At 55.4% G+C, this 12,520-nt stretch overlaps 1 protein-coding gene across 6 annotated transcripts in view; it reads left to right on the top strand.

Moving 5' to 3' along the window:
* HMCN2 (hemicentin 2) overlaps positions 1-12,520 on the top strand; it is a 150,184-nt gene that overhangs the window by 52,556 nt on the left and 85,108 nt on the right. For all 6 annotated transcript variants that reach the window (XM_087869269.1, XM_087869268.1, XM_087869270.1 and 3 more), the window contains exons 19-22: positions 393-537; positions 2,739-2,851; positions 2,976-3,135; positions 4,603-4,768. In XM_087869269.1, the coding sequence (XP_087725395.1) occupies positions 393-537; positions 2,739-2,851; positions 2,976-3,135; positions 4,603-4,768 (584 nt within the window). The remainder of the gene's footprint in view (positions 1-392; positions 538-2,738; positions 2,852-2,975; positions 3,136-4,602; positions 4,769-12,520) is intronic.

Below are 12,520 nucleotides of genomic sequence, written 5' to 3'. Positions count from 1 at the left end.
ACCTCTGTTCTACTCCGTGTGGCCCTGTTCTCTCCCCAGGAGTTTGTCCCTCCTCTCTGTAGCCTCGGGGTGGAAGGGCCCTGGAGCCCCAGCCCCTGCTCAGTAAAGGCTCTGCCCCCAACCCTGCACTCGTGGGACAGGCTCTCATCGGCCCACTGGGGTCAGACAGCTTGCCCTGGTCCAGCTGGCCGTGGGAGAGTGGGGTCAAGGCCACCTAGCCCTGAGGGCTTGTGGGGTGGAGGAGTCTCCGCGAAGGCGAGGGGGTTCTCCAGACCTCTCAGTCCAGCCTGCTCCCCACTGGCCCGGTGGGCAGTGCGGTTTCCAGAGCGCTCTCTCTCCGCTGGCTCTGCGTAGGGCCGCAGTTCAAACTGGGGCTTCCTCACCCTCCCCAGCTCCCAGCTGGCAGCCGGCATTCCGTCCGAGCGGATGGCAGCCTCCACCTTGACCAGGCGCTGCAAGAGGATGCAGGGAAGTATAGCTGTGTGGTCACCAACACGGCCGGCTCTCAACACAGGGCTGTGGAGCTGGTTGTCCAGGGTGAGTCCCAGAGTGGGGGGTGGGGTTGGGGCGTGGGGCATGATGGGAGGGGGAAGGTGCATGGGGAGAACTTGATCTTCAGTACTTTTGTTTAAAAACATTGCACAAATAGTGCATTTTCACTGTAGGAAACTTTGAGGTGAGATAGATAAAAGATAATACTCCCACAATGCCAAAAGCTAAGGAGAACCAGATAATTTTACATTTTGGTGTGATCTTTCACACGTCATACACGTGTGCATATATACACACTATATATGTAATGAGTTATGTGTAACATAAATTGTATATAACTTTATTCACCTTGTATGTAATAATTTTTACATAATATAGACACTATATAAATTCCATGTAAATTCTTTATCTACGTTTCTATCCGAATATGTATAAATTCTTTATATATACATACCCAGAAATATTTAAAAACCAAACTGGGACCACACCGTATTACTGTCTTACAACCTGGGTATTTCCCTTGACAAGTGATTCTGAATATTTTCTGTGAATAAATACTCAGAAGGCTCGGTTTCAGACGACGCGTCGTCTGTTTGGATGAGCCATGAGCATCTCACCTGCCCCCTTTTGTTGGGCTGCTCCCCAGCGTGGATACACTGGGGACCACCTTTGCCCACATGCGCCATTCTTTCCTTAGGATAAACCCATTCATGTAGAATTGAGTTTTGACTGATAGAAACCGCACATTTTTAGGGCTTCTTGTGTATTTTACCCAATTACGCACCCCCCCCCCGACAGCGTTGGAGAGCCCCTGTTCCCTTCACCCACGTGACTAGCTACCACCGTTCTTTTTAATATAAGACAAGAAGTTTTGAGTTTGGTTATATTTTGTCATTTAGCAAGGATGTTAACGTCCCCTATTTTTTTTTTTCATTTGTTTCATAAAACCCCCGAGGATGAGCCGGAAGAACGTTGTTACCCATATTCTAGAGGAAAACCAAAGTTCAGAAGGAGGTGGGGTCTAGAATGCAGTCTCTCCTCCTCATAACTCAGTTAAGAACGTGACCAAATGCTGGACATGCCCCACGTGCCGGACCTCTGCGAGGTTCTGTGTGTGTTTCACTTAAATTTCATAACGACTCAGGATGCGGGGTTTAAAGGACTCCCCGTTCTGAAGTGACGGCTCAGAGAGGCATGTCACTCAGCAAGATCCCAGGATCAGCAAAGGCTACCTCTTGCCCCGCGCGGCACAGCCTCCTGTGTGGGGCCGTTGCCGGTTCTTGGCTCACTTCATTTCCATTCGACAGGTCTAATCGACTTGCGGGCTTTGGCCACCTGAGCGAATCCAGACGGGCATTTTCCTCCCTAACGGGTCTCAGCGTTACTGGCAGAGCCCTTGGCTTCTCCCGGCTTGTCCACACCCGGTTTCTCCTCCCCCGCAGATCTGGATGGTGCCCAGAATGGATTTGGCACTTGTTTTCAAGTTCACTGTGTTCTGTGAACACTCTGCTGCCCTTTCTCATCTGTCCATCCCTGGAGAGTAGGAAGGGAGTTGGGGTTAAGGAGCTTTTTTGCTGATGAAGGAGTATGGGTACCAAAAGATTAAGTGGTTTATCCGAAGTCCCGGAGCAAAGAAATGGCACAGCTGGTTCCCAGGCACGGGCTGCCCTCCGGCTGGGGCATGAATCTATAAACGTGGCTGTCAGTGCTGTCTATGCCACTTGTATTCTTTCGTGGAAATCGTTGTTGTTTGTTTTTAATTGTGGTCAAATACACATAACATAAAACTTACCGTTTTACCCGTTTTAAAGCCTACGGTTCAGGGGCATGAAGCACGTTCACTCTGTTATACAACCACCACCGTCCAGCTCCGGAACTTTCTCATCCTCCTAAAGTGAAGCTCTGTCCCCATTGAACACTAGGTCCCCGTTTCCCCTCCCCCAGCCCCCGGCAACCAGCATTCTCCCTTCCGTCTCTGAATTTGCCTATTCTAGGGACCGCATGTGAGTGGGATCCTATAGCGTCTGGCTGATTTCACTTAGTATTTTGTGTTCAAGGTGCATCCTTGTTATAATACGTTACCAGGCTTTGAGTCCTTTTACAGCTGAATACTGTTTTACATGTACACACCATATTTTGTTTATCCATCAAGCCATTGGTGGATACTTGGGTTGTTTCCACCTTTTGGCTACTGTGGATAATGCTGCTCTGAGCCTTGGTTTATAAAATTGGTTTGTTTTTGAAAGTGCCACCTAGGATCCAGCCCACCGCCACCCACCATGTCACCAATGAAGGGGTTCCGGCCTCTCTCCCCTGTGTGGCCTCCGGGGTCCCCACCCCCACCATCACTTGGACCAAGGTAGGAAGACCCTGTAAGCATGAGGGTAACCAGAGAGGTGGGCCCAGCGCATCATGGGGAGGGGAATGATGCAAATCGCCATGGAAGGTGGGCTTTGCTGATGTCACCTGTGACTCTACCGTAGGAAACCAATGTCCTGACCTCCAGGGGTCCCCACTACAATGTGAGCAAGGATGGCACCCTGGTCATCACCCGGCCATCGCCCCAGGATGCCGGGACCTATGTCTGCACGGCCACCAATGCTGTGGGCTTCTCAAGCCAGGAGATGAGGCTCTCTGTCAACAGTGAGTGACAGCCACCCCTGTCCCGGGAGAGGGGTTTGGCAGGCACGGAGGCAGGGTCATGGGCAATCTGACCTTACCTGCATCTCCCTTGTCCTTTGTCAACCCTGCCTCTAAATTCTTCCCATCTGAAAGGCACACAGACTAAAGCTGTCTTCCCCCAGCCACTGCCCGTAGTAGTGTGGGCATACTCTAAAAGGGGTTCCAACTCGGGCCTTTGTAAGTGGATGGCAGGCAGGCCATCACTTTAAGGAGACTTGGAAAACCACAGGCCCTACACACCGGACCCCTCCCACCTTGGCAGCCCTTTGCCTGCCTCTCTCCCTGACCCTCTGTGCCCCAGACCCCTCCTTTGGATTTCTTAAGTGGTGCATCCTGCCTCAGAAGGAAACAGTTCCTTCTGTTTGGAATTCCCTACCCCCTCTTGGCCCAGCTGACTTCTCCCATTGGTCAAATATAGGCTCTCTGACTCCTCAGACTGAGTCAAGTCATTTTGCTGTAAGCTCTCTAGAATATCCCCTGTGTAACACCCTTTGCAGGTATGATTAAATGACGAATCGTGTACTGAGCTGTTTGGACTAGTGTTCCCTTGGGCCCTAATGCTGTGAGGACAGGGGCAGGATCTGTCCCCTTTGCTGCTGCTTCCCAGCATTCACACAGAGCTGGGTTCTCAGGAACTGCCTGGAATAATGAATGAGCAAATGCACAGACAAGTTTTTCTATATATACTCCTATAGCCAATATTCTCATGTTGCAAAAAAAATTTTTTTTTCTCAAAGGGGAGATTTTCTGTCTAACGTGCAAGGGAATGCCTGAGGGCTACATGGGGTCTTGATGTCACCAGCTGGCTAGCTTAATTGTTGCTTAGACACCTACCGGTGCTGTCTGTGTATGAGCACCTGGCTAGGAACGTGGGGCGGGAGATAAAGCTGGAGGGGTGCGGGGTAATCTCTGTCATTAGGAGCCTTGAGCTTGAGATGAGAAAGACGTGACAGGCATGGGTTGTTATAAACCCCCAGTCAGGGTTTGAGAAGGCCAGAAGGACATTGTGCATATCTGGTCGTTGATATCCTCAGAATAACTGGGATGATCCTGGGGGAGAAGGGAGACAGAGAAGATGAGGACAGAACCTGCTGGAATGTCCCCGGGGAAGAGAAGGCAGGATGAGGAGAAGCTAGAGGGCTGCAGACACTGGAGCAGGAGGGACCATGTCAGGGTCGTCAGAGCAAGCCGAGCTTCCAGAGGGAGGGTGGTGGCGGAGAGGTGGGGGCCGGGACTAGGGGGAAACCACTGGATCTGAGCCCACCCCCAAACCTGCGCTCTCCCCTGATAGCAGAGCCCGCCCACTTTCTGCACCTCCCAGGGTGGCAGTATCCTCTCTGCTGCTTGGGGGAGCCATCCTGGTCTCCTTGGGCCCCCGTGCAGTGGCTTCCTGTCCAGCTCACAGTTGCTGCGGGCTTCTACCAACAGCTGAGCCCAGGATCCAAGTGAACAGCTCACGTGATGCAGACGAGCCTCTGAGAGTCACGGCCAAGGCTGGTGACGAGGTGACCCTGGACTGCGAGGCCCAGGGCTCCCCAGCCCCACTGGTCACCTGGACCAAGGACTTCCGCCCTGTGCCATCCGTTACCGACAGGTAACCCCGACCGCGTGCCCCTCCGGCCTGGACATGGTCAGAGCTTGGGGTTTGAGGAAACGGGCCTCAAGGTGGCCAGTGACCCAGCCAGTGTGTGAGACCCTGTGGACACTCCACTCCCAGGGGGATGTGTAGTCAACTTCACACATAGCACTTCTTCTTCTTCTTCTTCTTTTTTTTAAAGATTTTATTCATTTGAAAGAGAGCACGAGTAGGGGGAGGGGCAGAGGGACAAGCAGAATGATGTGGAGAGAATGGAAGGGAGTGGGGGGATGGTGGGGACAAGGGGAGGACGGACAGCCCATGTAGGGCATTTTAGGACCTTGTAGGGTTTCGGCTTTTGGGTTTTTTGTTTTTTGTTTTTTGAGAGAGAGAGAGCAGGAGCAGAGGGAGGGGCAGAGGCAGAGGGGGAAGCAGGCTCCCCACTGAGCAGGGAGCCCGATGCGGTACTTGATCCCAGGACCCCAAGATCATGACCTGAGCCGGAGTCAGATGCTTCACCGGCAGAGCCACCCAGGTGCCCCCACACATAGCACTTTAGTCCACGGGCCCCTGAAGCCTCTCAGGGGACCTCCAAGGGAGCAGAGACCCCTCTAAGAGAAAGCGAGAGACCCCTCTGAAGTCACGCGCACCCAGTGCTTCGGCCCCGGCCGCTGGGTGCTGCCGGCAGAAACGCGGCAGCTCTTCCATCTGGGCCCACTGAGGCTCAGCGAGGTGCGGAGCACTGCTTGCAGCCACCCAGCTAGAAAAGAGGCACAGCACAGTTGGGACGGCGTCCTGACTGTGTCGCGTTCTGTGTCCTCGCCTGCCCGGCGGACCAGGTGTCTGGCGGCTGGGCTTTCTGACTCAGCTTCTCTCCAGCCATCAGAGAGGGAGGCCATACCCCCCAGGCTGGGGTGTTGGAGATGGTGGTTCCAGACAAGACAGCCTCGAAACTCCTGGGGCCCTTGCCTTTTGGGCCCAGGGCGGTGGGAGGAGGGGGTGTTGGTGTGTGGGGGGTGCTCTGGCCAGTGACATCAGTTCTGGCAAGGTCTTTGAGAAGTTCCAGACCCAGGAGGTCTCAAGCCTCCACCCCCCCAACGCCCACACGTGCGTCTGTGCGTCTCAGCACATCTGTTTGGTGAGCCCTTCCAAACCTCGAAGCCCGCACCCCTGAAGGCGGCTGGGGTCCTGTGCCTGGGCTGGGTCTGGGGTGCCTCCGCCCCCATGCGCTGTTGGTGTCTCTCAACTGCACATCGCGGGGCTGGGAGACCAGGGAAGCCTCCATCGCTTCGCAAAAGCCTGCTGCCAGCTCCCTGGTGGGCGGTGGCCAGCCCGGCGCTTGTTTATTTATGGCCTGTTACTGAAACGAAGAACCACAGTACCCATTCGTTCACCCCTCCTTGTTGTGATGTGTTAATAGATCAGCCGGGAGCCATAAATTTGCGGGAGCTGCTTTTGCAATCCTGAGTTCTGTTCCTTCTCCCTTGCCCTCTCCACTTCTCGCTGGCTTCCAGCTTTCTCTTGAGATTTATGAGATTCTGGGAGTTTATCTAAATGAGGAGGAAAATAGGCTGGGGGGCGGGGCTGGGTAAGGAGCGGAGGACGTGGAGTTCATCTTAGCGCGAAATCCCAGCTGGTGGTACGTTGGTCGTGTGGCCTCAGGTGGCCACTGGCCCCCCCAGCCTGTTTCTCCACCTGTAAAGTGGACGTTGTTTAAATAACGTTCATGAGGTACGGGGCGGTGGGGGGAAGCACGGCGCTTAGTATGTGGTCAAGTGGGGGAAAATCGCTTCCTCTGATGTCACGTTTTTGCCGCCACTGTTCACAAATTAAGGCATCATTTCTGGCTTTTATTTTTTTATTTTATTTTATTTTTTTTTAAAGATTTTTTATTTATTTATTCGACAGAGATAGAGACAGCCAGCGAGAGAGGGAACACAAGCAGGGGGAGTGGGAGAGGAAGAAGGCAGGCTCCCAGCAGAGGAGCCTGATGTGGGGCTCGATCCCATAACGCTGGGATCACGCCCTGAGCCGAAGGCAGACACTTAACCGCTGTGCCACCCAGGCGCCCCCATTTCTGGCTTTTAAAAAATGATCACACCTGTTATCTTATTCTTACCTACTTTTTTGGATAGACGAGCTTTAGTGAGATACAGTCTACATGTGGGACAATTCTGGGTTTTGGTATATTCGGAGTTGGGCAACCATCACCACGACTACTTTTAGGATATTTCCAGCATTTTCCAGCATCCCTCCCCCCCCACCGCCTGCCAACCCCATACTCGTGGGCAGCCGCTCCCATGCCTGCCCCTCACCCACTCTAACCCCTGGCAAGCCCTCGTCTGCTTTCTGGTTTCGGAGTTATCTCTTCCGGATGTTTCGTAGAAACGGAATCATATGCTATGTGGCTTTTTGTGTCTGCTCGCTTTCACTCAGTGTAGTGTAGCGGAGGTGCCTCATGTCCTGGGCTTAGGACTTCATTCCATCTTGTGGCTGAATAATGCTCCCTTGTGTGGAAGGACCACCTTTTGGCTGTCCATCTACCTGCTGATGGACCTTTGGGGTCCATTTCTGTTGCCGGCGATGGTGAGTCACCTCACTGACTTCGATTGCTTTTGAACGTCGTTCACAGGCTCCGGGTCCCCGTGGTTCCCTGGGCCTCCCTGCGGCGCTGACAGCTTCCCCGCACAGAACGGAGCTCAGTTTTTTCACAGACACACAGCTGCCCTTAGTCACACAGCCATCCAGCCAGAAAATGAGGATTTAAAACCCTCCTGGAAATACGCACCGAGCGGAGCGTGGCAGTGCTGGGCGGGATGGAGCTGCCGTCTGTCTGCTTCTTCTCTGCTGCGGCCCTTCCGCTCTTCCTTCTCCGGGGGTCCCAAGGCTCAGCTTCCATCAAAGCTGCCATTCTGGAAGCTTGCAGACGTAGTCTCTTGAGTCGTAGGTGTTCACGGTCCTCCGGGATCCAGCGCCGCCTCGTCTGCGGTGGCCCCTTCCTCTGCCCTCAGGGATGAGAGGCTACTGTCTGCTCCCTGGTTGCCCGGGCCTGTCTTTCCTGACGCTGGGTGACGTTGGCGGGGGGCTCTCGGCCTTGGCTGCCGTGAGGGTTGCCAGCAGAGGTCCAGCGCCGGTGTGTCTTCAGAATTCCCTGGCAACTCTGTGGTGCGGTCAGGTTGAGAAGCACGATGTGGGCGAGTCCCTGAGGCCTCCCGGATTTCCATGTGGGCATAGGTGCCAGCCCTCCTGGAGGTGGCTGGGGTGCGCGGTGCCTTGCCCCGTGCACGGAGAGGGAAATGGAAGCACACGGGGTGGAGAGACTGGGATCCTGACCTTCCCACTCCCGGGGCTGGGTCCTAACACGCATGTACACACAGAGACATGAACAGACATGGACACACACACATGCATACAAACAAGCACAGACACAGACACACATGCAGACACGAACACGGACACACAGGGACCTGCACGCAGATGGGAGGACATGTTGACATATATACATCAGGCTTCTGGGTCGAGGTCAGGCAGGGCCCTGCTCTCTCTGGAGGGTCTAGAGAATATACTGGGCTCCTCTGTCCTCCGAGTCAATGAGTCCCAAAGGAAAGACAACTAGGAGCTTGAGTGTCATTAAACTCGAAACCATCCACCTGCGTCCACACCCCCCTCCCATCTGTGCACACAGATGCTTTGATAGAATCCAGCTTAGTGTACCTTCTTTTCTGCCTCTCATCGTGGGTATTTTTTTCCCCCATTTACCCATTTTCTTGATTCATTCTGGCCCGTGTCACTTGCTGTTCATTGAAAGGGCAAAATAACATTCCAGGGCGCTCGGCTCTCATGGTTGCTAAGCGGCTCTTCTGTTTGGGGCATGCGCTGCATTGCCAGTTCTCAGTGGTGATCAATGGGCTGTTGGAACGTCTTCCCACAAATGCTTCTCCTTATCTTCTGGGTCATTTCCTTGGGGTATTGCCCCCAAAGCAAACAACTGAGTCCGGGGGTGGGAATGTTCATCCGGTGCTTCCTACCCCGCGCGCCTGTTGCTTGTGAAAAGCCGAGTCGTGATTCGGACCTGCTGTCAGCAGTGTTCACGAGCAAGCCCGTGTGCCCAGGGGCCACGGCAACAGCCACGAGAAAAGGCTCTCGGAGAGACACCAGGCTCTGGCTGTGTGTGACACCGGGCGGCAAAAGACCTGGGGGTCCCGTCCCAGTCTGGTCTCCAACTCTTTGAGCGAATTTGAGCGAGACCCGTCCCCTCTCTAGGCCTCAGTCTTCCTGTCTGAGAAATGAAAGGGTTGGGCAGATGATGGTGGCCAGAGAACTCTTAGTGGCTCTGGTCCCATGATTCAGCCCCGGGATGCTGGGGCGAGGCGGGGTTTCCAGGCAACAGTGTTTGTTTGTGGCTCCGAGGTGTAGCTGGGACAGCTGTGAGTGCTCCTGGCTCGGGTTCCAGCTCCCGGGGGCAGTGGGCCAGGGTCCCACACGGCCAATCCAGACGTATCCGGGGGTGGGGGGGGGGAGCTGGCAGGGAGGGGACAACGAGTGGAGGGAGCATCCCAGGGATTGCCCTGAGTGGAGAGTCGGGGCTGCAGCTGGGTCCTGGTGGTCCCGGAGAAAAGCGACTGTCCATGGCCCCCCGTGGGGTCTTCCCCTTGGTGGATGGTCACGGCTCGCACTGCTTCCTGGCCTAGCAGCTCTGAGCTGGGGGCTCATTAGCCTATGGCCAGCAGCTCTCTTTCTGGAAAACAGTCAAGGGCAATGAACTTCAGAACCAAACACTTGGAGCACCTCGGTGGTTGGGAGCATGGTCGCAGCGTCCAAAAGTCAAGTCCGCGTTCTGCCCTGGCCGGCTGGGTGGCCTCGCCTCTCTGTCTTGTCTCAGTTTTGTCCTCTGCGGGAGAGGGTGCTCCTGGTAGGCTCTGTCTGCCTTGCGGGTCCGGCCGTTGGGAGTTTCGGGGGAGAGCGTGCATCGTAGCCGCTGAGGCCTACGTGGCACACAGGAGGCGCTCAATCATTGACGGCCCTGTGTTGGACTGGCTGGGCTGTTCCTCGGACTCACGGGGATGGCACGTTCTCCCGCTCTCACCTAGGTCGTGTTTGGCCCTTTCGTGGGTATCAGGCCCCGCTTCCTAAATTCTCCAGACTGGTTTTTCCAGCTGGGGCCTCCTTACAAGGTTCTGTGGTGTGACCCCAGCAAGGAGATGAGGGTCAGAGCGGCCATCGGTGGGTGAAGGTGCGGGCCAACTAGAGCCTCACCTGAGTCCCAGCAGACGCAGGACCCACCTGGGCATGTGGCGGGCAAACGTGGGTGAGGACCAGGCCTCTGGCGGGCGACTGTGAGGGGTCCTGTTCGTTGGACAGCCACCGGTCCTCCTCCCGAAGGCTCTGCGCTCATGCAGTGAGCTCGGAAGAGCGGCAAAGGGCCCTTTAGAAACGGGGGCAGCAGGAGGAACAACAGGGGACACGGCCAGAGGGACGGGGTGTAAACAAGCCACGTGGCCTCTGAGCAGCCCGAGGACGGGAGCATTTGCTCTACCCCTGCGGCAGCCGGCCTACCCTGACCCCCAGGCTCTTTGTCGAGTGAGTGAATGAATGAGCAGCTGGCTGAACTGGGCTCCGTGCAGGTCAGAGCAGGGCACGCGTCAGGGAGGGCTTCGCGGAGGAGCGGGAGCATGTGCTGCCTTGGAGGGGGTCTGGAGGGCAGGAGAGTGCCCTGGAGACCAGGCTGGGGGGGACACGGTGTGAACGAAGGTGGGGAAGGGAGTGTGTGCACGTGGACAGCTGGGATTCACCATCGTGTATTTATTGAGCACCTACTGTGGGCCAGGGCCTGCGTTAAGGGCTGGGGACAGGGCAGGAACCTGGCCCCTCGACTTGCGGAAGCATCAGTATCAACAAGGGACCACAAGTGTGATGAATGTCATAATGGCTCCCAGATCCTGTAACCAGACGCAGGGCATCGCCCGGGGCAGTAGGGGCGGCTTCCCTGAGCCACAGAGAATGAGAGGGCGCTGGACGGGTGACCCTGAGGGAGGCCGCCGCCCAGGTGTGTGCTGGGAATGCGGCTGACGGTGTAGCCCGGCTCTTGGTTTGATTCTGAGCACTTTCTATCAGGTGCCCTTTGGTCTCTCTGGGCAGGTAGGTCCCCCCTTGAAGCTCCAAGAGCCAGAGGGACCCGGCAGAGTAGGTGGGCCCCTCTCAGATCCGACCCCCAATCCATGTGTCTCTGTGAACCTTGCAGCTGCAGCCAACAGGGACGACTTGGGCCCAGTGCATGTCATAAACAGGAAATTCCCCTGTTCTCATCTGGGTGCTTCGGGGAGCCATCTGGCCGCTCACAGCACAATGGAAGGGCTGCTGCTGATCACGTCACACAATGTCGTGGCGGTGTTCTCCCCACTTCCTCCCACCTCTCCCCGGCCCCCACCCCCAGGCTGCAGCTGCCAGACCTGCGGAGCCTCTGAGAAAGGGGAGGGAGAGCTGGGTCACAAGCCAGTGGGGGGGGGGGTGCTGGGCTGGGACAGGCAGCTGTGGGATTCCATGGGCTGCACCTACCTGCCTTGAGGCATCAAGGCAGGAGGCCTTCCTGGAGGAGGTGATGTCAGTATTGAAGGTTGAGGTGTAATCCAGGTGAGCAGGCGGTGGAAGAGTACCCTGGGTAGAAAGAACAGCATGTGCAAAGGGGTGGAAGTGAGATGAACCTGGTCCCTCTAAAAAGAACGGTGGTCCAGCAGGGGTGGGGGTGGGGGACTGGTCCGTGTAGGTCCACACAGCCCAGGACACTGTGCTTGGGTTTGGGGCAGCAAGGAGTGGGCAGCCACAGAGGGCTTTAAAGCAAGGCAGTGATATGGCCATTTTGTCAGTGACAGCGACTCAGCTGCATGGGGCAGGCACTGGGTCCTTTGGCCTCTGCTAGGCGTCGGCTTGTCCATCTGTAAGATGGATTCTCCCTTCATCCCATTTTTCCTTTGTGATAAAGCAAGCTGAGTTCCTTTTCTGGGAAATGACCTGGGGCTGGTCCTAAGAAAGACAAGCTCCCTACCTTCACTGTTGGGAATTTTCCACTTTGGAAAAATTCTTTTATTATCTTTTTCTGGAAGCTTCTACTTCCTATCCTTTAAAGGTCTTGTTGAGGGAGAGAGAGAGCAAGGGGCTCTGTGGCTCTAAAGTTCTCAGAACTAGAAGGCAACTTCTGAATAAAGGAATCCAGAGCTGCCTCTTCAGATATGAAGAAATCAGGGTTCAGAGACATCGCCTGGCTGCCTGAGATTGCACAGCATGTCTGTAGCAGAACCAGACCTCGGATCCTGAACTCCAGTCCCCATCCCAGACCTCTTTCCCCTGAGCCACGCTGTCGCCATTTTGCCAGCCGAGGTTTGCAGCGAGGCCCTGGGAGGGAGGGAACCGTGTCCCTGCCCCCAGTGTGAGTGAGTGTATGCTCCAGCCTCAAAATGATTTGGTTGGTGGATGTCAACATTATTTAATTAAAAAAACAACCACTGTAGATAAGAAAAACCAAGCCAGGGAAGTGGTGCCATGGGCTGGGGGGGGGGGGGCGGGGGTGGTGGGCATTCCCCTGTCACTGGGACGAATCAGGATCTAGGCGGTGTTTTTCCTCCCTTGGAAAGATTAAGCGACGCGCTCAGGGCAGCCCAGCTGATTGGAGACTGGCGATGAGAACCCAGACACTGTGGTTGTTGACTGAACACTCACTATGCCCCAGACACAGAGGCTTCATGTCACTTCACGTTCACCAGCAACTGTGACTCC

Source organism: Ursus americanus, chromosome 18 (genome assembly GCF_024610735.1).
Source record: "Ursus americanus isolate L20-20 chromosome 18, mUrsAme1.1.p, whole genome shotgun sequence".
Taxonomy (NCBI): Eukaryota; Metazoa; Chordata; class Mammalia; order Carnivora; family Ursidae; genus Ursus; species Ursus americanus.
Note: the sequence above shows the minus strand (reverse complement) of the source record. Positions and strands in the feature narration are given on the sequence as shown.